General features: G+C 43.2%; 4 protein-coding genes across 4 annotated transcripts; 3 read left to right on the top strand and 1 right to left on the bottom strand. All coding sequences in view use genetic code 11, as the record gives it.

Annotated features, from left to right (window-relative positions):
• Positions 1-1,023: 1,023 nt before the first annotated feature.
• Positions 1,024-5,484, bottom strand: EGR_08109 (Protein SSXT; the record flags this gene model as incomplete). Its single annotated transcript, XM_024497358.1, has 8 exons — positions 1,024-1,371; positions 1,461-1,564; positions 1,600-1,909; positions 2,502-2,579; positions 3,097-3,290; positions 3,332-4,068; positions 4,560-5,206; positions 5,242-5,484. The coding sequence occupies 8 exons, from the start codon at positions 5,482-5,484 to the stop codon at positions 1,024-1,026; spliced, it is 2,661 nt and encodes an 886-aa protein (XP_024348229.1).
• Positions 5,485-8,187: 2,703 nt separating this feature from the next.
• EGR_08108 (Calreticulin) lies at positions 8,188-9,493 on the top strand (the record flags this gene model as incomplete). Its single annotated transcript, XM_024497357.1, has 4 exons — positions 8,188-8,581; positions 8,617-8,846; positions 8,887-9,354; positions 9,398-9,493. 4 exons carry the CDS (start codon positions 8,188-8,190, stop codon positions 9,491-9,493), a joined length of 1,188 nt encoding a protein of 395 aa, XP_024348228.1.
• Positions 9,494-10,921: 1,428 nt separating this feature from the next.
• On the top strand, positions 10,922-12,375 carry EGR_08107 (Calreticulin; the record flags this gene model as incomplete). Its single annotated transcript, XM_024497356.1, has 5 exons — positions 10,922-11,006; positions 11,056-11,364; positions 11,405-12,135; positions 12,185-12,268; positions 12,322-12,375. 5 exons carry the CDS (start codon positions 10,922-10,924, stop codon positions 12,373-12,375), a joined length of 1,263 nt encoding a protein of 420 aa, XP_024348227.1.
• A 3,472-nt stretch (positions 12,376-15,847) lies between these two features.
• Positions 15,848-26,735, top strand: EGR_08106 (Superkiller viralicidic activity 2-like 2; the record flags this gene model as incomplete). Its single annotated transcript, XM_024497355.1, has 15 exons — positions 15,848-15,987; positions 16,021-16,183; positions 16,227-16,402; positions 16,473-16,670; positions 17,250-17,538; positions 18,431-18,539; positions 18,812-18,946; positions 19,982-20,172; positions 21,085-21,186; positions 22,390-22,666; positions 23,296-23,468; positions 23,788-24,180; positions 24,347-24,769; positions 25,450-25,717; positions 26,683-26,735. The coding sequence occupies 15 exons, from the start codon at positions 15,848-15,850 to the stop codon at positions 26,733-26,735; spliced, it is 3,090 nt and encodes a 1,029-aa protein (XP_024348226.1).
• Positions 26,736-26,777: the final 42 nt, after the last annotated feature.

The following is a 26,777-nucleotide window of genomic DNA, read 5'->3' as shown; positions in this document are numbered from 1 at the left end:
CCCACCCCCTCGGCTCTGACCAGCCGATGCCATCGTACTGTACGTCAACCCGCCGACTTATCACCTTCTCGACAGGCAACATCCATGGTACATTCTCAGCGGGGCAGTCGCTACGGTTCTGATGGGTGAACCTTCTACCTGTCTGTCAGGTCGCCGGCAAATCACCTGATCTTTGGCCCGGGAAACGAAATGCCTCCACGTAGAAGGGGAAGGGGCGGGAGAAGCGCTTCATCCTCAGTCGGCTGTCCGACATTCTCCTTTCGCAAATTAGTGATTCCCCCTGATTTGTTAGATTTGCCAGTCAAGTCTCGACGCCTGGAGGAGTGATCCTTGCGGGTGTTTTTGCTAGGCCAAAATTAAGGATTGCTTCCAGATAAAACCCTGCTAAAGGCAGGTTCGTCTATGCACGGCTAGGTGGTTCCGCTCTTGACATGATCTGACTATGTGAAGGTCTCAAAATTAGGAATTGGCTATCATCTGCTGTTATCGCAACAATTCCTAAGTTGAAAAATTCTACAAGTTTCATGGGCCCGCGATCATTTGTAGTCAGTGTTCTGTTCCAAATACAAGTAAAACAGGAGGCTTCCCTAAATGGTACTGATTTTTGCAAGTAAATAGTGCCATAGATGGAACCTCAGAGTCCAAAAAGTAAAAGCCATTCAACCATAAAAGAAGTACGCTACGGGCTGAAACTACGTGACAGATAACCAACCAGTGTGCTGACAGTTTCGTATTTAGTATTTAGGAGGCTGAGTTATTCGACCTAGGCATTTGTCAAACACTAGTCAATTACTCTGCAACTATTAGATGCCACCAAAACAAGATATTTCTCGTGAAATCTATATAAGAGCGAAATCGAGGCAAATTTATCTACTGGCTCATATTCCCATGCAAAAACGAAACAAGGAGATATGAATTAAGGGAAGGGAAGGCGGGTGGCGAACATTTATGACACACGTCAAAACATTAGTGATCGTTCTACTTTACTTTCATCCAATCACAGTGTTGCCGCCGTTTCGGCATTCAACCAGCAGGAGTATTTGGCGTTTGGCTTCGTGTCGGCTGCTGTTCTCCAACTCCTTGTTGATCAGTCACCGACGATAACTTAGGTGACGGTGTGGCAGAGCTTTTCGGTGGAGGCGGAGCGCCGCCACCAATGCCAGAAGAGGAAGACGGAATAGGCGGAGGAGCGGTAACAGGGGAAGTCTCCAACATGGCACCAGCCTCTCCCGACATCGCACTGACTGGCTGGCCAGCGTTCTCATATCGCGGCGCACCAAAATCACTACCAGGAGCAACTGGGAACGGTTGATGTTGTGGCGGGGGTGGTGGTGGGCCGGGCGGATATCCATAGGGTGGAAGCGGTCCTGCCTAAAAGTCAGCAAATTTTTCCTTTTAAATACGCGACTACTTAAATGGATAACAATAACAGATAATGTTAGACCCATCATTCAACTAACTCGCTGCTGCATAAAGTCGCGGTCATCTACGCTGGCTTGTGGCGTAGGTGGCTGCTGCTGCTGAGGAGGCAGCCCATGCTGGTGCTGAGGCATCATAGGCGCACCTAAAGTTACTGATATATCAGAAAAGTGAACCTACCAACGGGTGACATGTAATTGGGAGGCATGGGCTGCCCACGTGATTGGGGAGGGCCAGAGGGGTAAGAGGCATTAGGGGGTGGTTGGAGAGGCATGGGGTGTTCCGGCGGTCCCCCTGGACCCGACGAGAAGCCCGAAGGTGGGGGCCCACGCTGTAGAGCCGCACCGTTGTTCGTCGCCTGGTCGGCAATTGTAGCCAAGTATATAAGATTTTTATGCAGCACTTGCAACTCTTGCATCTCGTGATTGTTGTCGCCAGCTTTCTGGTGGTTAATTATGTTGTGAATAAGATGCACATTGTCATCTAGGATCTAGAGGATTAAAACAACGTTAGGCCTTCGTCTATCGAAGAAATCTATGCATACAAAACAAATAACAAGTTTTTATGTATTCTTTCTCCTTAATTTCCGATTCCTGCAATTGAGTTGGAATCCAGCAAAGGCAAAAAAGATCACTCCTATTATAAGAGAGTAAAATGACCACGTCTATTAAGTGGACTATTAAATGACAAAATTAACCTTTATTCATGATAAAAGTGAATTAATTAAAGCATAGATAGTAAGATAAATAAGGTGCAAAAGATTAAGCTCCCGGCGTATGTAAGCTGATCTTAAGCCGGAGGTATCAAAAAAGATTCTAGCAGGTGTGCTTCAATAGGACTGGCCCTACCAAACCTTCTGCGATACAAAGCAAGAACAGTAGCCGACTGCAAAATGCAACAACATTTGAATTGAGAACAAATAGGCTTCTCAAACTAAGAGCGTCTAAAGGCCGAGCGCAAAGCTATCGACACGAACTAAGCAACAACGCCAAGTCGAGCTAAAGTATTGACGAACAACAGCAACAAAAGAATAGGCAGGATTAACATTTCGATAGAAAGCTGATGAAAGAGTCAAGACTAACCTTTTGAATGCTGCTCGTAGTTACCACCGATTCCCGTCTGGATGTGGGTGGAAAGTACATGTTCATCGCACTTCTATTCTGCAGTAGATTCAAAATTGCAATGTTTAAGAGGAGGCCACTATATTAAGCGATAAGTCTAACAGTATGGAGCCTTATTGTAGTCCTATGATACAGCAATGGGAAAGGGGTGGCCACAGGATATACGGAAAACCAAAAAATGAGTAATGGCCCCAGGGACCATGCCCTTAACAACAAAGTGGTAAATATCCACCTTTAAGACAAATATTTAGAGGTAAAACAAAATCTAGCGCCCGCATCTTTATGGAGAAAAAGCCCCCAACGCAAAGCTCACCTAGGAACAGCTTTGATGCAAAACACCCGCTAAACGCGCGACTCTGGTTTAACAAATCGTGGCAAATCGGCGCTAGAAGAAAGAACAATCTCTAAGCATCAAGTTGGCAAAACTATATGCCTCTAAAATTATATCCTTGATACATACATGGTTTTAGGCGCCTCTTGGTAAATATAGAAAGTCTGTGAGCTGTTAGAAATGACTGGTTTAAAGGTCGAAGGAAAATAAGGCATCGCTATTCACCATGCAGACTGGCGCCGCAGCCTCACCAGTCAGCCACCAGCCGACATGGTTCAAACCCCAAAGCACGCTGGTTGAGCGTGCCTTGCACCCACGGGCCGGATCAGCCATAGCCCCGAACCCCGCTGAGGAAGCGTAGACATCCACACGAAAAATATCACAAAAACAAAAACCCAGATGGCGTACAAACATGGCAGCTGCGGGGAAACCTAGATCTGCTTTCTCTTGTTTTTATCACTATTAGATCCCGACAGTTGCAGCAAATTTTGAGCCCGAAAGTCGTCCTCGTCGCCGGAGGAGAGACCGGAGGACATCTCGTCACCGCCACGAGGACTCATCTTCCCACGCACTATCACTTCTGGTGACAATTCCCCAGGATTGCATCTCTTCAATTTCTCCCTTGGTGGCTCCATCCATCGCTTAGGCAACGCTGCAGGAACAGCGATATACTCCCCATCCCGCATTTGCCGAGCTCTCGTCTTATTACTCAAATGCAGCAGCTTGGTATTTTCGTTTCTCAGGCATTCAATCTGCTGATTGGCACTATCAAGTTGACGTCTCAGTTCCACCGCATCAGAGATTTTCACGCTTTGTCGGCGCAGTTTTCGGTTCTCATCCTGTAGTCTGCTACATGAGAGTTGCAAAGAGATTATTTGTGCCACCAGATCACGAGTACTTCCGCTTTCTTGAGGCACAGGAGCCCTCTTCTGTTCGAGGGCGTTGCCGTGGGCAAGCGCGCGGTTGAGATCGGCACGAAGACGACGGTTCTCACTCTCCAGAGTCTTGGAAGCTTTGAGGGCCAACTGCCGTTCTACTTCAACGGCGTCCAGGGCCTCCGCTGTTTGGTTAGCCACCTTCTCAGCTGACGCAGCGGCTTCCAAGAGGCGACGGTTCTCGGATTCTGCCTCCTCTCGAAGCGAGGACAGACCACGATTCAGTGTGTAGACCTGCATTTTCAAGGACTTTTCTGATTCTCTAGACCAAAAAATCGACACATTTAATTTGACAAATCGATGAATCTCCTTGTAAAAAGGCCAAAAAGTCATAATACAATCATAGATTTCGGACATAAGGTATGTTTCTGTCGACAACTTTTTTGACGCTATAAACAACCGAATTAGTTCTACTGCATTCTTGGTCTATCGATAGAGTCCCTTCTGCTATTTCTCAAACCAACTTGGCAGTAGTTCCTTCAAGTATCCATATAACTAAGTCTTTAGACAACAACAGAAAATGGCAACTTTGAAAATATTGTAACAGGACAAATACTTTTGGTCCCAAGGTTCATTCACCGCTATCCACTCAAAGACACTGACACTTTTAATACTAAATGCCAAACAAATGCCACAGATGTTTAGTAATCAGGTCATCTAAAAGTTGGCAAATAATTAGCTCTTGCGAAGCAATAAGTTCACTTGAGTCCTTATATCAACTAGAAACAGACTGATATCGTCTTTTCCACTTACTTCAGTGTCTCGATTTCCTTCATCATTGCATTCTTCTCCAGCTCACGCCGCGACTCCACCCGTGAAAGCTTCAATTCACATGCCGCTTTGGACTTTTCCACCTCCACCAGTGCCTCCTTCAGCCCGTTGATTTTTTCTTCTGACTGTTGGACAGCTTGATTCTTTGCTGCTATTTCTGAGTCGAGTCTGGCGAGAGAGTCGTTAGCAGAGAGAAGTTCTTGATTCAGCCGCCTCGCCTCTTGCCTTGCGCGGGATGCCGCATCCTCCGCAGTGGTAACTCGCATCTCCGCCGTCATTCGAGCTCGCCCAGCCTCCGCTGACGCCTCCGACGCCCGCCGCGACGCCTCTGCCAACGCCGCCTCGAGATCAGTGGCTGAACGCGCGCGCTCTGCCTCCAGATCCGCCTGTGCCCGTGCCACCTCTGCGGTTAGACGCCTCCGTTCTCCCGCCTCCGACTCTGCCAGCTGAGCGAGCGCCGAGTTGGCAGCCCGCCGCAACTCAGCCTCCTTGGCTACTGCCTGCCGCGACTCCTCCTCAAACCGGTTTCGCCAGTCAATCGCATCATGCTGACTCTTGACTAGGTCCTCTTTAGTCTGGTCCAGGCAAACTCGCAGCTCACTGATTTCTGCCTCACGTTTGGCCAGAATCTAACACAGAGGCTGAGTATGGTAAGAGAACTCACTGTCTGCAGTTTGGAGAGAGTTTGGTCGTAATGTGAGAGCTCAGCATCGCGAGATTTGAGGAGGTCGTAGTTGTATATAAAGGAATTTTTCAATTCGTCTAACTGAACTTTTTGCTCGGAGATTTTCTCCTCCTTTTGAATTATAGTCCGTTGTAGAGTATTAACCTCTTCCGCTAATAGCTGCTTCCATTCCTCTTCTTGTTTGAATACTAAAAGTGATATATTTTCTTCAACGTAGGCCATTATCAAAGCTATTTGAATTTCGGTACAGAAAAGGCGTTCCGTAAGAGAATTAAGTCTAATTAGTTGCGGTATAGTAATCATCCACTAATACAAAGAAAGGTTAGTTTACAGAATGATGTTTACAGAAACGGATGGGAGAAATTGAGGCAGATAATCTTACATCTCGATCAGTCAAACAAGTGTAGAATCATATAAATAATCTGGATAAGCCCTAAACCACAATGCAAAAGGTGAGTTATGGTTTGGGTTCACAGCCAAATATACCAAAAACGTCCAAATAAAGCAAACAAAAGTTTCAAACGACACTGCTTATACTACGTTCTTTCTTACGCAAATTAAATTCTAGAAATTGCACCCAAATCTCAACCAATGATCAAATTTAAAAAGCGTTTAATGAAAAATTACATAGAAAACTCACTTTGCCTTATACTGGAAAGTTCAGTGCAACTAGGCTTCTTCAATTGAGACATGTATTATAAAAATTAGGCAAAGCAAAAATAATAGAGAAACTTATGACGCCTCGTGAAGCCAAACTAGCGCATTCCAGCAAACGCAGGTACAGGACCAGCTCAAAAGCACGCGAACAACGGTGAATTCCCTATTTAGTGATATAAACAATACGAAATGCAGAGCTTGGACAGATCAAAGTTCCTAAAAACTCACCTCAAAAACTATGAACCTCTCAGATTCAATCTGATGCATTCTAAATATGGGCCATAATCTATTTAAATATTGAAAATGATAGCGTAGCACAAAGAACTATATTTCAAAACATTGTTTCGCAAAAGATAAACTAATGTGCTTATTAAAAATGTCGTATCGTTTTATTTTTTTGTAAAAAATTAAATAATTTAGGCAGGTTTTGAGCGAAAATCATCAAAAATTTTAATTTGAAAAGGCTTCAATTGAATGGTTCTCTAAAATTCTAAATTCACGCAGAAGTTGATATAGGCTAATGCTGTACAAACAGTTTTAAAGCACAACAAGGCTTTTTAAGTCTAATAAGGATATACTTCTTCGGCAAAGCTTACTTTTTCAGCATAAACTAGGGGGTGGGCTGCTAACATGGCCCAGAATCCAACCCACGGGCCGAAGGTACAATGACCAAAACAGGAAGAGCACAATAAATTCAGAGTAAAGCAACTAGTAGGTTGGAAAGTATTGTAGCTTGAGGCTCTTAGATCTCCTCTTCCCCGACCTACATATTCTTAGTACACCCAGGCTGATTTAGTTTTGGCAAATTAAATGAGTGATGTTAACAGGGAAAGCAAGTACTTGTACAGAAAGGCTTGGATATGAAACCTTTCTCCGGGCTGCGGGATGTTGACTCCTCCCCAGTCACGAGTTTCCATTCGCATGCTCGCATCCGCTCTGAGAGGAACATTGAAACAACGTAAGTGTTACTGTAATACGATGGTTGTTTATCTCTTGGTATTGGCAGGGAGCCACTTTTGATTTGGTCTCTGTGCCATGCAGGGTGGGCTGGCCTTTGGGCCATTCCAGTAGCACAAATACCCTTACCTCTGTTTCGCCGAAGTATCATGGCTACTTTCTTCTTCAATAAAGCCTTAAGACGCCACTGTAGGGCGAAACTCACTGGTCCCCACTACCCTGTTCCAAGCGTTCCTAGAAGAGCCCGATTGATTTGTTTTTGGCATCTTTATTAAGGGGGAAAACTCGGGAGGAAAGGTACAATGTTTAGGTCGGGGAAGAACCGCAATTGCAACTAGGCACGGAAGGCGACGACCATCCCACCAGGCTCAAATTTCTGGGATGCCTCCTTTTTGAAAGGTGCATTAAAACAACATAGGTATTACACTACACTAAGGTATATTCCTCCTATTACAGAATTGTAAGTTTTACTATCAGGAACTGAAGGTAGTGCCTTAGATAGAGGTTCAGCTTGCAGAAACTCATAGATCATGCATTTGACACAATCAGAAAAACTGCAAAATCTGTACGGCTTATATTGTTACCTATTTATAGGATGCCCTCTTGAAAGATTTCTAGCGTGCAAGGCAGTTAAGAAAAACTGTTTTAACAATTGAATTGCATTAGTCCTCTGGAGTTTTAGCTATTAATGGTCATTGTTTCAGTACTGTGATATTTAAGTTCTGCGTTTGGTCTGCGCCGGCACTCATAACTTCGCTGTTGTGCTTCCTCTCCCAGAAGCATCTCAGCAATTCCACGCGCTAAATTGCACTTTATGCTTTAGCGGCATAGTAACCTTTGTCTTAAAAAGATGGTTTAAAGTGTTCCAATTGTGCTGTGACCAATTTGGTTCAAACGACCGTTAGTTAAGACCAAATTTTCTCTTTTTGTGTTGGGACCTAAATTGAGCCAAAATCCATTTATGAAGACAAATCTTTTGACAGCATATTCAACTACAAAAAACCTGTTGAAACTTGCATGCTTTGCATTAAGTAGAACATGAAAGTGTTAAATTCATCCTGCATAGGTTTCTTACCTAGTAGCTCACTTCTAGCGCATTTTGAATTGGTTTTCTTTGTGCGGCGTTAATTAATTATGCAAAATTTAAAGAGCATACAAGTTTTAAAAAATATTGCATTTTTAGATTTTGTTTATATTTACTCAAATTTAGATGCGTTGGTGTCGTTTCATTGGTTTCGCTGCAGCAGCCAATCGTATATTAATATACTGCTGCTTCACTTGTTCCATGAGTTATTGACATATTGACGTATAATGGCCATCCTTGTGTTTATTATCGCATTGTTATTCGTTGTTAGTTCGCATGCAGAAGTTTACTTCGAGGATCGGTTCACCGAGGGCAATATTGATAAGTGGCAAAAGTCTAAATATGACGAAAGCAAGCTAGGTCTCTGCGAGCATGCAAAACCAAAGGGGGATTTCGATGATAGGGAAGATGGTGGTATACGAACAACACAAGATGCCCGGTTTTATCGATACTCAGCACCATTTACCAAGCCCCTGTCAAGCAAGGGGAAAACCGTGTGTGTGCAATTTACGGTAAAGCATGAGCAAAATATTGACTGCGGTGGTGGATACGTGAAACTGTTGGGAGAGTCTTTCAAGCCAGAAGATTTTCATGGTGAAAGCCCTTATGAAATCATGTTTGGTAGGTCACTACTCCTTCTCTACTTCTCTCCTTAGGTCCCGATATTTGTGGTTATGACAAGAAAATTGTGCATGTTATTTTCTCCTATAAGGGCAAAAATCATCTCGTGAAGAAGGATATCCCCTGCAAATCGGACACACTTACCCATTTGTACACGCTCATCATCCGACCTGATAACACATTCGAGGTTTTAATTGATAACAAGACTTCTGAAACCGGTTCTCTCGTTGCCGACTTCGATATGATCCCCTCAAAGACAATTGATGTACGTCTCTTCATTTTATCCTAATTAAATGCCTATTTAGGATCCCGATGCCGAAAAACCGGAAGACTGGGTAGATGTGGCTGAAATTCCCGACCCAGACGATAGGAAGCCCGATGATTGGGATCAACCCAAGACCATTGTAGATACGAATGCCAAACAACCGGAAGACTGGAACGAAGAAACGGATGGCGAGTGGACGGCTCCCATAATTGATAACCCTGATTATAAGGGTGAATGGAGTCCCAGGAGGATACCAAACCCTGCTTACAAGGGACAGTGGAAACCACCACAGATTCCTAATCCAGATTACTTTGAGGACGATGAACTCTATGCTCGCACTTTTGCTTACATTGGTCTTGACCTCTGGCAGGTGAAGTCTGGGACAATTTTCGACAACTTTATCGTTTCGGACGATGTTTCTGAATGTCAAGCCCACGCTGAGTACTGGCAAAAACGATTCACATTTGAGGAAGAGCAAGAGAAGAAGGGTTTTGAGGAGAAGGAGAAGGTATTGTGATGTTGCCTTTTGTTGATTTGATTCGCGCTTCTAGGAATCTTCCACTATCGAAAGTCTACCAGAAGAGAGTGGAGATGAGGAAGTGGATCTTGAAGAGGCCGGTGATGCTTCCCCGAAGGATGAATTGTAGTTGGTTACTTAATTTCTATTTGTATGTGTAATACGCATTTACTTCATTGCTAAGTGGGTGTATGGTTACCCATTGCCACCGATGTTGTTATCTTTTATCGAACGGCTTCTTGATTGCGAAAGTAAAAAAATCTTTGTTTACTGGCCGCTTTCACATTGCTTTACGCGGGTGGGGTTTGGCTGATGTATCACACTGTCTCATTGTGCGTATGCAGCTAAATATTTATCTGTCAAATCTTGGTGTCCTTCAACTCGTGGTGGGTGTCCTCAGTTGGCCTTCCTGGCGAAGGCTGAAGCTTCTGACAGGAAGGCAATTGCACGACGAAGGGACATCTCCCCGGGTGGGTCTAATTTGCCTCACAGGTGTCCCATTTGGATTCTGGTAGGTGGTGCTTTTCCTTCATTACTATAACGACTGCAACTGATCTTGACGGCCATTGATACGTTCTTCACTCGCGCATATGCACTTACCGCAAACAGGTTGCCTGCATTGAATTTGTGGTGTTCCTGGCTAGCAAGGCTAATGCCCTTTCTTTGACTGTCGAACCGAACATCTTTCAGGGGGAAACGTCTCTTGTGCGTTCTGATGGGTCACTTTCCTGGAAAAAGCGGGAACTGGTACACTAAATTTGTCCACAGGCGTGGGAACCTAAGAGGGAGGTGGTTTCAGTGCCGTAAAGTGAGAAATGAAACCTTCGGGGTTTTACAAGTGTGAGCCCCATTCGAAGCACTGCTTTATGTGCTTGATGCGTAAATGGATCAATCGGTTCTACACTTTTAGGTGAGATTCTTCTTCAATACTACAAATTGATGGCAAAATTTGCAAGAAGGTTCACTTACCTAGGCAAAAATTGCCTGGAGAAACTGCCCATAGGAAACGAAGAAAAGGCGGAATACAAAGAGTTATTGTGTTACCAGAAGGATGGTCACTTGAGATCCTCCTAAGTTACCCACTGGTGTGGAAACTTGTCGGCGAAATCAAAAAAATGAGTCCCATCGCCAACATTGTGCGTTCTCAAGTGTTGCTTTTAGATAACCACTGCTCCATCCTAATTCTCCCCCGCCCTACCTCGAGGAACTCAACACTCAGCTATCAGCGGTTCTTCAAAAGGCGAATGCTCACTTGATAAATGAGAAGGAGAAAATAAAAAAAAAAAGGAACAAAGGCTGCACTCAAAAAAGAGCTCATCTAATCAAAGGGAAGCAAAGACAACACAGAAGAACGCACTGGACTTTAATGCACCGGTCTAGGAGTGAAGAACCACGTACAATATCGGCACAAACTGGTGCCCTCAAAGACACCAATCACTGTGTGCCAACGTGAGTTCAGCCAATTGCACAATTCCATGTGGCACCTCAGTGAGTTGAGTCTACTGTACATATAAGCGGTGTCGCTCACAACACCGGTACCCATTAGTACCCTTGAAGTATGAGGGCTACCGTAGCCTTTCTTCTGACTGTATGTCTTACCACAGTCTCGTGTAAGATCTACTTCGAGGATCGCTTTCTTGATGGTAAGTTGATGATGCTTTTGCCATCACACTGGGTATCTCCTTATTCTAGGTAATATCAATCAGTGGACAATTTCTGAGGCTGAAGCTGAGAAGCTAGGCAAATGTGAGTTTGGCAAATATGATCCCGCCTACGATGAGAAGGAGGATGGTGGAATGAATACCACAGAGTCGGCACGATTCTATCGCTACTCGGCACCCTTGAAAACACCCTTTTCCAATAAAGACAAGTCTATGTGTGTCCAGTTTAGTGTTAAATATGCCCAGGGAATCGACTGTGCCGGTGGATACATTAAACTACTGGGGAAAGATTTCAAGCCTAAAGAATTCACTGGCGAGACACCTTACGAAATTATGTTTGGTATGTTGGAAGATCCAACTAACTCCATCCATTTGTCTAGGTCCCGACTTCTGTGGATACTCAACTCGCCTTGTGCATGTTATCTTCTCGCATGACGGAAAGAATTATTTGATTAAAGAGTCAATTCCTCTTACCTTGAACAATATCTCACATCTCTTTACACTCATCGTTCATTCCAACAACACTTTCGAAGTGAAGGTAGATGAGGAAAGCAGGAGGAATGGATCCCTGGTGGATGACTTTGATATTCTCAAACCACGCACAGTCGACGATCCAGATGTCAAAAAGCCCGAAGACTGGGTGGAGGAAATGATGATTCCCGATCCTGAGGATAAAAAACCCGATGACTGGGACCAACCTAAAACTATTGTTGACAAAAATGCTACAAAACCGGCCGATTGGAACGATGAGATGGACGGAGATTGGTCGCCACCGATTATCGACAATCCTGACTACAAGGGTGAATGGTCCCCCAGAACCATTCCCAATCCTGCCTATAAAGGACCATGGAAACCGCCACAAATCCCCAATCCCGAGTTTGTTGATAATCCCGACCTGTATTCACGCACCTTTGCCTACATTGGTCTCGATCTCTGGCAGGTGCAATCGGGTACCCTCTTTGACAACTTCATCATCTCTGATGACCTGAGTGAATGCGAAGCTCATGCTAAGCACTGGAGACCCAGATTTGACGCTGAAACAGAGGCAGCCAAGAAGGCGAAAGCGGAGGAAACTGAAACCGGTGAAGGGGTTCCGCGTCACATTGAAACAGTAAGCTTCAATATTTTCTATCGTTCAACTTTTACCTCCTCCCTTCTAGTCATCAAACTTTGACCAGGTGATGCGTGAGCTTGCCAAGGAGAAGAAAGAGGAAGGGGAAAAGAGTGATACATCTCAAGAAATGGTGGGTGTTTATTTAATTTGTTTTCATTCAAATTAATGTCCCTTTTCATTTAGCCCGAGCTAGAAATAGAAGAGGAAACAGTGAAGGAACCCCACGAGGAGCTTTAATATCCTCCCTTTACCGCCTGTATAATAGGAACTCATCTCTACCATTCTTTTCGCCATTATCTATCCTCAAATATAGGTAGAAAAGTGGTTTCTGTTATAATTTACACAAACTCATTCACAGCCAGCTGTGAAGATGTAACAGGGTATGTCAGTACGGAGGAAGGCTTTATTATCAGCATATATGCGAACTGGGTGGCTACAGGTATGAAGTAGATGGTAATTTAACCACCGAGACTGGGACGTACCGTAGTAAAGTGCACCTTTTACTGTGTAGGTCCTCTCCTCTTTTAAGAGTTGACCTTTGGACTTTGATAAGATTTCGCTAACTTAAGAAGTCTACTTAATTTCCCAGTGGTAGTGCACCCTGTGGATTCAGTTGAGGACTCCTTTGTTAACTAGACAAAGCAAGAAAATTAAATCTTATTGCATTAAAATAAATGAGATCTGTGCAATTGGAATTGCATGATTGAAAGTACCTGACAAAAACTAGGTCATCATAGTAGAATGGTGGCTTTAGTAGCGCGGTCACGCACATCGGCATGTTATGACTAATTTGTTGCAACTTGTGACTTTTTAAACAGCGTCTTTTCCCATCTGTCAGTTTATATGCCAAGTAAGACTTGATGAAAAAGCTAATAAATGGTGGCAGGAGCGGCCCATCAAGAAATTTATTACCTAAAGTGATATTGATCTCGAAAGAATTGCAGCAGGGAAAGAAATCAAACCTGCTAGATGCATATATATATATGCAAGTGATTAAGAAACTGACCAATGATGTAAGGTCAATGTTATTAGCGTCCATGTGGGCGAATAATCGATAATCAATAACCGCGCCCCAATCAGAGGTGCACACCAACGAAAGTGCGTGAATACTTTTGGCATGGGCGCCTACAAGATGTCGTGGCTGGTTTGAATCTCTCTGAAAAGTAATCACAAGTAGGTGTAAAGATGGAGGCAGCACTTATTCTGGCATGTTGAGATGGCTTGAAAATGCAAAAGGAAACTACATGTGGAGAGGGATAAATCACGTTAAATGGTAATTTCTTGTTTCTTTGTTTCCCTCCCCCCCCATAATCCATACCCAGTAAACGCAAATTTTACCTTCCTTTGCAAATCTTATATTTAAAAGTCGGATTAATAAAGCCAAAATTGAAAACCGAGCAATTATGATTAGTTCGTGATTCTTTGCTAGAAGAGTAGTAAACAAGTTGGTAAGGCATCGCCATAGTGATGGAGGGCAGCAACAGGCACCTCAAAATTCAATTCATTACATAATCAGCAACGAAGCAATTCTCACGTAATATCTCATCCGGTACTATTTTTAGGCTGATTTTGAAGTTAGACTAGGTGTAGTGTTTGCAATCAGGGTTTTTTGTCTGAATGGTGAACTCCTTCTATCGTTGAAGTTTGTAAAAATTTACAAGACAAAGGCAAAAAGGAGAGCGCTGATGTGTACTTAACTAGCCAATAGTGGGCTTTCACGTTATAGAATTGAAGGTCGCTAGGGTCGTGGCCTTGTGAATGGTTTATTGCAGCGGATTTGAATGCAACGGTGGGACAGAACTTTACTCGAAAGGCACGATTCCATGCCGCTGCGAAATAGGCTATCGAAACTAGGCATGGCTTGCTTCAATACGGTGTGGCGTAAGGAATTAGTAACATAGTGATACTATCGATACATCTGCAACACAATCACTACTCTCGCCTATCCACGAAATGACAAAAGCCAAAAATTACTTGGGTTGGTAAAATAAAAACAAACAAGCAGGTAACATTGTTTACTACTTTTTACTTGGGTAGTCGGAATGGCATAGACTTCAACTAGTGCCTGACTAGATAGCTCACCTTGTCTAACCGTTGGGGTTGGTGAGTGTCAACTAGTGTGTTATGCATAAATTCAAAGATGGTGAAAATGAGCTCAATTTACTGCTCATTTAATGACTACTCCCAGACTGCGTACAAGTTTTTCAACTCATCTGATTAACAAATAAAAATGCATTTAAGGTGTCATTGTTTCTCAAGAAGAGAAATCACCTCATGTGTCACCATGATGGTCAACCATTGGCCAGAACAACACTTGCCTGTCGATAGGTCATGGTGTATGTGCAAATTCCCACAAAACTACAAACATCCTTCTTAAATACACTTCCTACACCACCCAACACATTACAGAGATGCGTGTTAGTGCAATTGTAGGGATCTTCGGGATACATTGCCACAGATCCGTGGGATTCCTATTTATTTGGTAGTAACAAACCATAGATACTAAACGCTTAAGCGAAAATCAGCTGAGAGGTCATAATCATGCATCCCCCTGGCATAAGCGCGGTACAGAGATTTGCGTTCTCTGTTGACAAAGCAAAGTGGTGGTGATTAAAAAAGATGAAATAATAGGTTTGAATTGATAACGCCATCCTCCACATAAAATGCGAGATTTACAACAGCCGCAGGAATTAATTGCTGCTAGAAGTTACCATAAATAATCAAGAAGTAAATGAGCTTGGCAGAAATTTGCCAAACCTGTAGGATTAAATGGTTTTTGCATACGCAATAATTCAACAAAGGCTGTAGTAAAATGATTGATAGTTGACATAGTCAAATAAAAGTCACTTTTGTGTTTGATTATTCACTGGTATGAAAATTGTGTGGAGCGAGACTCCTCGGTCTCCGCTTCCCGATTCCTAGCGTTCCCAGACAAGCCCGGTTGGTTTGCTTTGGACATCTTTATTAAAGACGACAAGATGTATGGGGAAAATACAATATTCAAGAAGGAGGGGAGCCGCAGTCACTAGGTAAGGGAGAGGGCGATCCAGTTACAAGGTTCGAATTTTCTGCTTGCCTCCTCCCTGAAAGGCACATTAAAACAACATAAGTATTACAATTGCCGATAGCATACTGAATTGTTATACCTATTTGCAATTCGGCAGAACATTGACATTTTATTGAATTCCTTTATTGAAGTCTCTTCAATTTCGTTGATAAATTTGCTTCAATCGTAAATTCAGATATAAAAAGGGTTCCAGTACGAGTTTTAATACTACGATTAATTTACCAAGCACACAAGCACAAAAGAGCAGTACCCCGTATATTGATAGATTCTAGGTAGCTAGAGGTTCAAGTTACTATTTCAAAGGAATTTCGGTGCTGATTACCTGGCTTCTAAATATGGATTGACAAACCTCAACCACAGTACGCTTCTACTTAAGTGGGCACGAATGTAGGATAGTTTCTTTAACAAATGATTTCAACCAACTTCTCATTCACGGGAATAGCTGTAATGAAAAATTATGGGATTGCACAAAAGTAAGAATTACATATTCCCAACATAAGTCTGTAAGCTAGTTGCGGACCAGTGATAAACGCCTTTGTTTGATAGTAAGAAAAATCGAAGTTACGAGTTTTAATTGCCCGTATTTTGCGCGGTGTTTATAGTAGCTGCTGTGTGCTCGAGTCGGTTGTCGCTTCGCAGGTGATGTCGAACGTTTTCGGCGTTGATATTGATGAGCTGGCATCAGTTTTTGAGGACAAAGGAACAGGAGAAATTCCGATTGCGCTAGTAAAATCAAAAGATGCTGGGCAGGTGGATGAAGAATTCGAGAAGAAAAAACGAAAGTAATCCATTTGGATATTTTTCATCTTCTTCAGGGTGGAGGAGAATCTAAGGGAACACATAAACATTTCCACCAAAGAAGAACATGTAGAGCCATCTAAGGACCCCAAATTGTCATCGGTGCTGGAGTCAACGCTGTCAAAGGCCCCACGAATCAAGATTTACAAAATTCCAGCCCCTAGCACCTGCACCCACGAAGTGTGTGAATATACATGGATATTCTCACGAATGTACATTTAAGGTAGCATATCCCCCGGGTATACCGTTTAAGAGGTTGGAAGTGATTTCTGAACCCAAGATTCTAACGTTTCCATTCACTCTGGATCCGTTTCAAAGCCAGGCCCTGCTTTGCATTGACAACAATGAATCCGTAATGGTTTCAGCTCATACATCTGCTGGCAAGACAGTTATTGCCGAGTAAGTGTTATTTCAAGACACGATCTTACGTTTTTGCTAAACTGTTATGACTTATACTGTGCCACACCAGATATGCGATCGCCAAGGCACTGCGAGACAAGCAGCGTGTTATTTACACAACTCCCATTAAGGCCCTTAGCAATCAGAAGTATCGAGAGTTCTCGGAGGAATTTCCGGAGGTCGGTCTCCTAACTGGTGATGCTACAATCAACATTAATGCTAGTGTTCTCATCATGACCACCGAAATTTTGCAGTCCATGCTCTATCGGTAAGCGTTTCTCTTTTAAAACTTGTAGGCATCTTTTATGGTCTTTAAGTGCATGTATGGTAAATGCAATTCTATATTTTTGTTCTTTTGTTAAAAATAGATAAAGTAGTGTGCTCGAATATCACCTATATTCATTCGGTTAGGAATCTTCACAAATTCAAAGGCTAGCCAAATGAATGCTTCTTGTCGATCCATTGCAAGCCAAAATTTCTGCTCACCTGCTTGCCTTGTAATTGATTTTAAATTCCATAGGATTTTGCAAATAGGTTAATCTGCATTTGGGGAAATGTACATTGATAGACCACGATTGAGTCGTTGTTCACTTAGGCCCCGTATGTATCGAATCACTGGTAACTACGAAGAATGATCGAAATTTTGATCACTATTACCAGAACACTCACAGCTTGTGAAATAGAGGTGGGCTCTCCTTGGCTCGAGCATAAAGACTTTACTCGTCAAGTGGTATAACTTTAAACAGAAACTCTCTTGCTTGGAAACCCCTAGGGATGAAGTCGTCGCATTGAGAGGTAACGCCAAAACCCTAAACCTATGTGGTTTCCCCTTTCTCTTCTTCACCAGAGGCTCTTCCATAATGCGCGAGGTGGGGTGGGTGGTTTTTGATGAGATTCACTACATGCGTGACCCGGAACGAGGTGTGGTGTGGGAGGAATCGCTGGTGCTGCTGCCTGATTGCGTGCGCTTTGTCTTCCTCTCCGCCACAACACCCAACGCGCGCCAGTTTGCTGAGTGGATCGCCTTCCTCCACGCTCAGCCGTGCCACGTGGTCACCACAGATACTCGACCTGTGCCTCTGCGACACTACATATACCCCCTTGGTGGCGATGGCCTCTACCTTGTTCTCAACGAGGTCTGTCTCCCTCTTTCTCGCCTTGCCCACTGATGTCTATACTTACTTGATCTAAAAATTCATGGGTCGAGGATTATTGACAGGCACCCCATTTCACTCGAATGGACTCACAGTAGTCTATCGTGCTATGGGTTATGCTAACTGGGAGTTGGATTATCGAACTGGTATGTTTTATACTTTAAGTTAAATAGTATCTGGGTTCCGGTCTGTGTCCTCTCATCTAACCACTATAGAGGACGTTTTTGATAGCCGGTGTTCAGGTGTAAGGCCAAGTTGTAGGACTGTCTTTCTTCTAAAGCTTGGTTGGTTTAGTTAATGCAAAAGTGTATTGATCTACTTATCTCAGTAGTCAATAAGAACTGTCAACCTATGCTGCTGCTGACCCAGGTTTGTTTTGAGATTAATGCATCTTAGTTCGTTGCAGTTAGTTTTCAGTTCTTCATTCTTAATGACAAAGTGGTGTCTCGGAATGGTATTTATGAAAACATTGCGTTGACCTCATTTGCATTCGTTAACCATTTATACCATTCCAAGTTAGACGGTTCACTGTCTGTGCTATTGTGGGATTGTTTATGTATTTTTCACCTTAAATTTGGCGGTTTATCTTTAGGGGTGGTAGAAAAGTGCGATAGCAGTGATTTGGAAATGGATGCCCCTATCTCCACAAAAAGTACTTCTGCCTATGATATCACACCGAATGAATGCCATTTTTCAGTACTCTTGAGCAAGTTTAAAATGTGTCTACTTGGAGCAACAGAGTGAGAAAATAATAGGCTTCTTTTAATCAAAATCGTGTGATTGAGTGTGGTGGTGGAGTAGCATTTAATTTTTTCAAGGAACTCAAATTACCCTTTTGCCTCCTAGCAAAAAGTATTTCCTCATTGACTTTCAGGGGAATTATATAGAGGAGAATTTCCGAAAAGCCATGGCCTCCTTCCCCAAGCAGAAGGAACTTGGCGGTCCAGGTACCAGTCGTGCCAAAACGGGTCCTATGAGCAAAAGTGCGTCCACCTCATTTGCCATTACCTTGATGAAAAACGGACTGCTGTTCACCTCAATTAGCAAGGCACTTTTATAATTCCTGTTAACAGTGCGTTTATCCTCATTTCAGTTGGTTTCTTTTGTACCAGCGTCGTAGATATCTAAAAGTTGTTTGACAAACCTCATATTAACGAAGAAATATGCTCCACAACTGTAGTCCCGTTTTGCACACCCTTTTAAAATTTCAGTAAAGAAGGGCACTGAACAGATCTAATTTTTTCTCTGCTTCTAGAGACGGAGGACAACGTGTCTAAGATGGTGCGTTTGGTGAAAAAGCACAATCTCGAACCTGTCATCGTCTTCTGTTTCAGCAGGAAGGAATGCGAAATCTACGCCCTCAAGATGTCCGAATGTGACTTCATCACGCGTGAGTTGGGCTCTTTTTCTACCTCCAGTCTAATGCTGATTGCTGGCTGATGGATTCAATGTTCTCTCCGTTTTACTTTCCTCAAACAACTTGTTTTATAAAATATCGAATGCTGTTTTGGCATGAATTGGTTTATCTTGAAAATGGGTTTTGGTGATTTTGGAAAGCTTTTTTTGGGATCGTGAGCCTCCTTAGTAAATTTCTTACCAACTCATTTGGTCATTGTTGTTATTGCCTCAACGTATATTTTGTGCATTAGTTCACATATCCATAGTTAGAGGAAGTATTTTTTTACAACCGTAAAATGTTACTTCCGAAACTGGTTTGCGTTTCACAACTTTGAAGGATATTTTCATTGATACTCCTAAAAAGGGGCATTTCAAACTCCTTACAATATCATTTCTAGCTGTCTATCCATCTTTGAACGTTCCTTATCCGGTACTTCTTTGAGTAAGTTGATTTAGTTATTATGAGAAATTAACAGTAGATTTTGAAAAGCATTTGCAGCTATCTTTTAGAGGGTCATTTGAGTAATAAGGACAACACTTCGTCAGGGTGAGTAAAAGCCTAAGTCTCGAATGCGCTTAACAATGGCATATGCTCAGCAAAATTTGGACCGTCGTCGATTCCGAATTTGGCTGGATGAATGATTTTTCATGGGACAGAATCAAACGACATTTATCTGTTTTGTACTCATTACACCTGTTAAGTTTCGCATGTACTGCCTTCAAAATTTTCATTTAACGGAGTTGTTTCTAAACCAAATTACGCGAGCGTTTAACCATATTTGGGATGCGTTGGGTTTCAGTTCCCTCATTCCCTTACTGGGTGCGTTATTTACAAACACAAAAACCTCAGCACAGATACTTAGCCTTGCAAAATGTCGGATCATTTCTCTCCATATCGCATCTTCCAAATCCTCAGCTCGAAATGACTTTAATTAGTCATTAGAACTGCTAAGACGATTGCATTAGTGTAGCTCAACTAATATAATTCTTGTTTGTCACCCTACCTGCCCCTTTTCTCACCCACCAGCTGCAGATAAGAACGTAGTGGAGGAGGTCTTCAAGAACGCTATAGGTGGACTCTCTCCGGAGGATCGCTGTCTGCCGCAGGTGGAAAGTGTCCTGCCTCTTCTCAAGAAAGGCATCGGTATTCATCACGGCGGCCTTTTACCAATTCTCAAAGAGACTGTCGAGATTCTCTTCGGAGAGGGCCTAATGAAGGTATGTGACCGACTCCTGCAATGGGCTCTTTCATCCCCTTTTGAAGTCTTGCCCTGTGTTTATCAGCGCACAAATTTTTTATACTGTCAAATACTTTAAATTACTGAATTTTTGCCACGTTCTTGACAGATGTGTTGAATGATTTTTTAGGAACCGTCAAACATCTTTGGTACCCGCTTGTGTGAGCGGTGATCCCAATCTGACCATCATTAAACATATATATACATTTTTTCACATTTTATGTATTTTTAAGTTGTGTTCCTGGTACCTCCTATTAAAAGAATGCTGAAGGGCTAGATGGCATTGAAGATTCTCGGTCTAAAATAGTTTCCAAAATCCTGGTTCCATGGATGATGAAGTTTTATCACAATGACCTAAAATTAACCTATATTTTGTTCCTTCATGGCGATAGTTTCCTAAAACAAATGAAATCTGTCTGAGCCTTTTAACAATAATGTTTTGGTTTTTCACAATACAAACAACTACTGGAAGGTTTTGAAAACACTTTGTTTGATGAAGTAATCATCAGGTCAATCTGCTATGTAATCCTTTTACAAGGAGACACAAACCTGCTTCAAATTCCACTTTTATGTAACTCGTTTTTTCTCCAGAAGATCTAGCAAGGGTATTGTGGAAACGAAGTGGTGCGTGCCTTGAAATTGCGTAGTGGGTAGTCGGTGGATAGTTTGGGAATAACAACAATATGTCCATCCATTTAGTGAAGGTGGGAACATGAGGGCATGAGAACAATTTTTCTTCACCATCGGCCAGTCTGCACACACTGCCTTCCAGCTGACGCGTTTTCATAAGTACATGAAAGGGTTACAATTGTTTGAATTCCTGAATTATTAGAATTTCATAGGATGAAACTCACGCCTTCTTGATAAGAATTTGCTTTTTTTCCACTTTCAGTGCCTCTTTGCTACTGAGACCTTTGCGATGGGTTTGAATATGCCTGCCCGTACCGTGGTTTTCACCTCAGTGCGCAAATATGACGGTGTCAACTACCGTTGGGTATGTTTACTCCCAAAAGTGCTTTTCTCCTTGGAATTTTCTCAGAACTTCCTTTTGAATAGTCTGCCTCTATGTCGCGGTAAGATTTGAGGTGACAGTTAGTCTTCTAACTTTATGGCTTAACCAAAGACTGTCAAACCCCATTTAGCCAGCATCTACACCTCCCTAAATTGCCTCGATCTCTTAAAAAGGTGGAAGAAACGTCTTGTTGAGTAATTTGGAATGGATGCATCTGCTTTCAGCTCGTCTTATCCACTCTGCTTCCATTTTCCCGATTGGAGTGGCTGGATTATCTACAAAGTACCTGTTTCACAACTAAACTGAAGTTTTGAAATAACGCCTATTAACTCTTAGTGAAGCCAAATCTTTTACCCAAAGGAGTGGGATATCTCATATTACATGAGTTGGCCTTTTACCATTCCTTTCGTAGTTTGTCTACAACAAATCTGAATTTTCTTTGCCATCATTTAGAAAGTAATGCTATTTAAGGAACCAGTGTTCACCCTAGATGAACTCTTTACTTTACCAAAAAAATTCACCTTAGTTGCCGAAGGTAGAGTTGAAGTGTTGCTAATTTGTCTTCTTCAAACTGCGAACCCTCCAAACGTTCCAATACGTGGAAAGTGGAACTGTATGGTACTGGAGATGTCTATAACCCCTCGGCTTTAAAGGCATTGAAGAAGGTATAAATAAGCTGGAGTTGTGATCTTGACCGCTCATCAGTGTGCATTGTTGTACTGTGCACGTGGTTCATATCACGCGGTTCCAATAACGTCCGAATTTTGGTGGGACTTTTTTCCTGTTTTGATTAACTATCTGACAAAATAACGGATTTGTAGATAATCTCTTTTGCTACTTCAGGTAGCACTAGACTCATTACTTAAGTCGCAGGGGGTGTGTATATGCAGATATGGTCTGATTAGACTCAGGAATATAACTTTCGAGCCATTGAATGAACGACACTCCCGAGCTAGTAGAAAACTGTGGTTCAAGTGGCTGATCGAGATAAAAGGCGAAAGTTTCCGGTGCAAATGTCAAGGCTGATCACAGAAAATGTCGAGACTGCAGACGAAGGACATCCTGGTTATCAACGACTCGATCAATCGTCAAATTAAAGCCAGGAATTCACCAGGCCTCTGAATGAATTTCTATCTTTGATAAGCGGCTTAAGCAAACGCAGCATCTTTTTTCTCTTCCTCTCAGATCACAGCTGGTGAGTATATTCAAATGTCAGGCCGAGCAGGCCGAAGGGGCAAGGATGCAAGCGGCACGGTTATATTGATGGTGGATGAGACCCTCACGGAGCAGGCGGGTCACGCCATCCTGCAGGGTAAACCCGCACCCCTCAACTCCGCCTTCCACATCACCTACAATATGTTGCTGAATCTTCTGAGAGTGGAGGAAATCAATCCCGAATATCTGATGGAGCGCAGCTTCTGCCAGTTTCAAAACTACTCCCGTCTTCCCGAACTCTCTGAAGGTACTTACTTTTGATCATTCTCGGTGTCACTTCACACCAAACTGAATAGTTTAGAACTGAGGATAGTACACCTTAAGATCATTGAATTACTGCCATGAGGACTACTTATCCTTGAAAGGGAATGGCTTTTCCATTTCTAATACGTGTATGACGCAAATTTCACAAAAGGCTGAAGAGAAGTGATCTGCATGAAGTTGGTATGAACTGATTTCGTTGAAGTAGAAGCGAATATTCTCAAACTGCTGAATTTTCATCATGCTGACAGCTTACTTTCTCAAATGGACGAGTATGGAAATATCGACATTTCACGGAAAAGTCCTTCCAGGTAGCCCTCGAAGTCTTAATAAAGAGTGACTTCTAAGTGCGTTTTCTGATTCTCATGGTTGAATTTTGTTACTTAAGCTCTCCTTGAGGAATGCTACAAGGCTAATAAACCCTAGTAGAGCTTTATTGTAAGTGTAAACTGGGGTTGGTGATTTGTAAACAAACCTGAGGCAGACAGCTTGTCGTTAACACCAGAGTGATGGCCAAAACTGCAGGAACTTAAAAATGCGCGGTGATCATTATAAAGTTGTAAAAATGTCGTCCTGTCACACTTCTTTTTCTCTTTCTGTATTTTCTCCTCATAGAGCTGAATCGGTTGCAGACGGAGCTCAGTACCACAGTGTTGGAAGAAGAAAAGGCAGTGGAGTCCTATCGGAAGATTCAACTGTGCCTTCAGGAAATCGTTGAACAACAATGGCGGTATATTCGACGTCCGGAACATATTGTCTCCTTTTTGCAGCCTGGTCGCCTTGTTAAGGTGCGTGATACTCTGGATTCTTTTTTAGCTAATTTGAAATGTGAAAGTGAAAATTTGGTTCGCTACCGCACGCTCTCCGAATGCCGGGCTTCTGAAGCCTTGGAGTTCGGCTAAACTCGATCTAGGAAGCAGCAGGGAAGCTTGATTTACGCTCTTTAGGTTCAGGCAAAACTCTGTGCTATGAAGCTTTAGAACATGAGGGATGTCGTGAGAAGCTTATAGCTAATGTAGTGATCACGATTATGGACGGAGTATGCTTGAGAAGTGTTGCTGCAAAATACTAATAGTTTCTTGCTCGGCTTCCAAACGCCCCCCTTAGATCGAGTCGGAGGGTGATGATTATGGCTGGGGGGTGGTGATAAATCTGAAGAAGCGTCAGCGCAATGACCGCGTCTCCGCGCTGGAGACTTTCTATGTCCTCGACTGTCTCCTGGCCACTCGCCCTACTGCCGACACTGCTGGCGCAGATGAAGCCCCATCCACCTCAGCACCGAAATCGGCTGAAATCCTGCCCGTCCGACTGGATTGCGTATGCGGCATCAGCGCGGTGCGACTAATGGTGCCCCAGGATCTGCGCTCACCAGAAGCACGTAGTCTCCTCTACGCCTCCATTGAAAAGGTCAAGACGAAACTTGGCGTCGCTGATTTGCCTCATCTCGATCCCGTGAGGGATATGCATATCACGGATGCTAAGTTCAAGGAGATCACTGAGGTTAGAATGTTTCGATGTATTTGAAGATTTAACCTTGTCGTTTAACCTGAAGCTTTTACAAAGGCTCATTTTTAACGAAAAAGGGCGCTCACAGTTACACTGACATTGAAACTTCATTTGGCTGTACTACTTATGTTGCCATTGGTGGTATCTCCTTTTTGTGCAGAAGGCGCGCCTTTTTGAGCAGCGTCTTGAAGCCCATCCCCTTCATAAATCTCCCCGCTTGCCCGAACTTCTGGGTGCCTACGAGCGCCGCGAGGCGCAGCGGCGTCGCATTGATGAGGTGACTCGCAGTCTCACACAGAAGGTCTCTCTCATCCAAATGGATGATTTGGTGGGACGCAAACGCGTCCTTCGGCGACTGGGTTTTTGCAACGAGCACGACGTCATTGAGCTGAAGGGCCGGGTGGCTTGCGAAATTACATCAGCGGACGAGCTGGTGCTCACGGAGCTTCTCTTTGAGGGCATCTTCAATCGTCTCTCGGCTGAGCAAGTCGCTTCCCTTCTCTCCTGCTTCGTCTTTGATGAGCGCGCCTCCGAAATGCCCAAACTCTCAGCCGAGATGGCTGATGCCCTTCGCACTTTGCAGGTGAGCCGCTTATCCGACGGTCTGATTTACTTACCTAACCCTGCACACTGCACATGTTTGATCCATCTAATTAAAAGAGGGTGAATTAGATTGACAAGGAGAAACGAAATAAAAATAATTGGCATCACACCTAAACAATAAAACATCTGAGCTGTAGTGATTGATTTTTCTCAAAGATACCTCCTTCATTACGGCTGGTTATTGCTTTCTAATTTATCTCGAAAGGCGGAATAAGGCGTTCGTGTCTGCCACTACTTTGCAAACTTTGCTCCAGGAGTCCATTTGCTAGGTGATCGGCTACAGTGGGGCGACTTTATCCACTGATCGGAAGGACTTGAGGGTCAGTATTATGGCTCCATGTCACCGGCAGGCATGTCAAATTGCGAGATATGTAATTAAACCTAACTCAATCCTATTCATGCTTAAAAATAATGTGGACTGAATCTCTTGTCAGAACGCCACAATTGCTTCTCGGCAGCGACCTCACCGAAGACAAAGCAGGGAGGGAGGGAATTTACCTGTTCAGCTGAGAGACGATTAAAAGTGCCCTCAAAGAGGAGCTTCGTGAACATCATCCCCCTAGCTGATGCAACCTCGAAAGCCACGTGGCTCTTCACCTGAATACCGTAGCTTAAATAAACCAATCAGTGAATTGGAATGTCTATACTTTTGCGTTGTAGGATATTGCACGACGGATTGCGCGGATTAGCAGGGAGTGCCATCTGCCAGTGGACCCAGACTCCTACGTGGACTCCTTCAAACCGTATCTGATGGACTTGGTGTTGTCATGGGCACATGGCGCTACTTTTGCCAGTGTCTGTGCGGGCACCGACCTCTTCGAAGGAACCATCATTCGTTGCCTGCGCCTGCTTGAGGAACTCCTCCGCCAAATGACCAATGCTGCTCGGACCATCGGCAATGCTGTCCTCGAAGCCAAATTCAGTGAAGGTATGCTTTTTCTCTTCTGATCGTTCAAAGCCAGATCACAAGCATTTGACCGCTGGCTCTCCTGTAGGAGTAGTAAATGTAGGTTTGCCCGTCAGCTTGTGCGCAGACTAGTTCTTTCAAGGAAGGGGTAACTCAAGACCCCTTTGGCAACTCCTCCAGATTCGGGGTTTTTTTGAGTGTTCTCACTAACTGAATGTAAGTAACCGGATTGAAGTATTGGGAGCCAGATGCTGTTCATTCTTGGATGATTGAAGGATACGTTAGCAGAATCACTATGGTTTGCATCTATGACGAATAAGATGGCTTGCAACGAAATTAGGATAAAACTTGGATTTCACATGCCATGTTACCGAATAGCTATAGCGTCCTGTATATGTAAAAGTATTTATTCACTCATTTTTTCCCGAACTTCATCCAAGTTCTGAGACGATCTTTTTAATATCACCCCTCCTTGCTTGCTCTTGGATTCGAAATTACAAGTGTTACTGGTAGAGACTTTAAGCAAGAAGCTCACAACCAACCGGTGCTAGTCCATTTTATAGCTAAACACGGTTCATGAGTTCTCTACCTACCGAAGAATTTGTATCAGCTACTGAATCATGCGTTGTGAGAGTCAGTTTCATTGAAAATGACCTTGAACCCCAGAGCCTAGATTGGCATAATCTAGAAAGCGGAGTTTGAATCTCTTTCCCCTTTCAGATATCGTCTCATTTGCGACTACGTACATTTCAAGCATTTAAACTCACGTCCGCCCCACCATTAAAAATTGGCGTCCCCTAGGGCCTTACATATGATGGAAATATCTTTAATTAGGCAATCCTTTTTTAAAACAGACAGTTTTGCCGTATACTAGCGGTACCGTTTTGACAGAGGGTAAGTGTATCTCCTCACCCCTCTGAAGGTGCTTGCTCCGCTTGCGTCATCTCACATGGAATCACGGTTTCTTTTTTTTTAATGTCTTTTAGCCATTGAAAAGATTAAACGCGATATTGTTTTCGCCGCTAGTCTCTACCTCTAGGCTTCATCAATGTGTTTTGTGTACAGTATTTGTTACTACAGC

This window comes from Echinococcus granulosus, assembly GCF_000524195.1.
Source record: "Echinococcus granulosus chromosome Unknown EG_S00096, whole genome shotgun sequence".
Taxonomy (NCBI): Eukaryota; Metazoa; Platyhelminthes; class Cestoda; order Cyclophyllidea; family Taeniidae; genus Echinococcus; species Echinococcus granulosus.
This window is presented reverse-complemented; position numbering and strand designations above follow the sequence as displayed.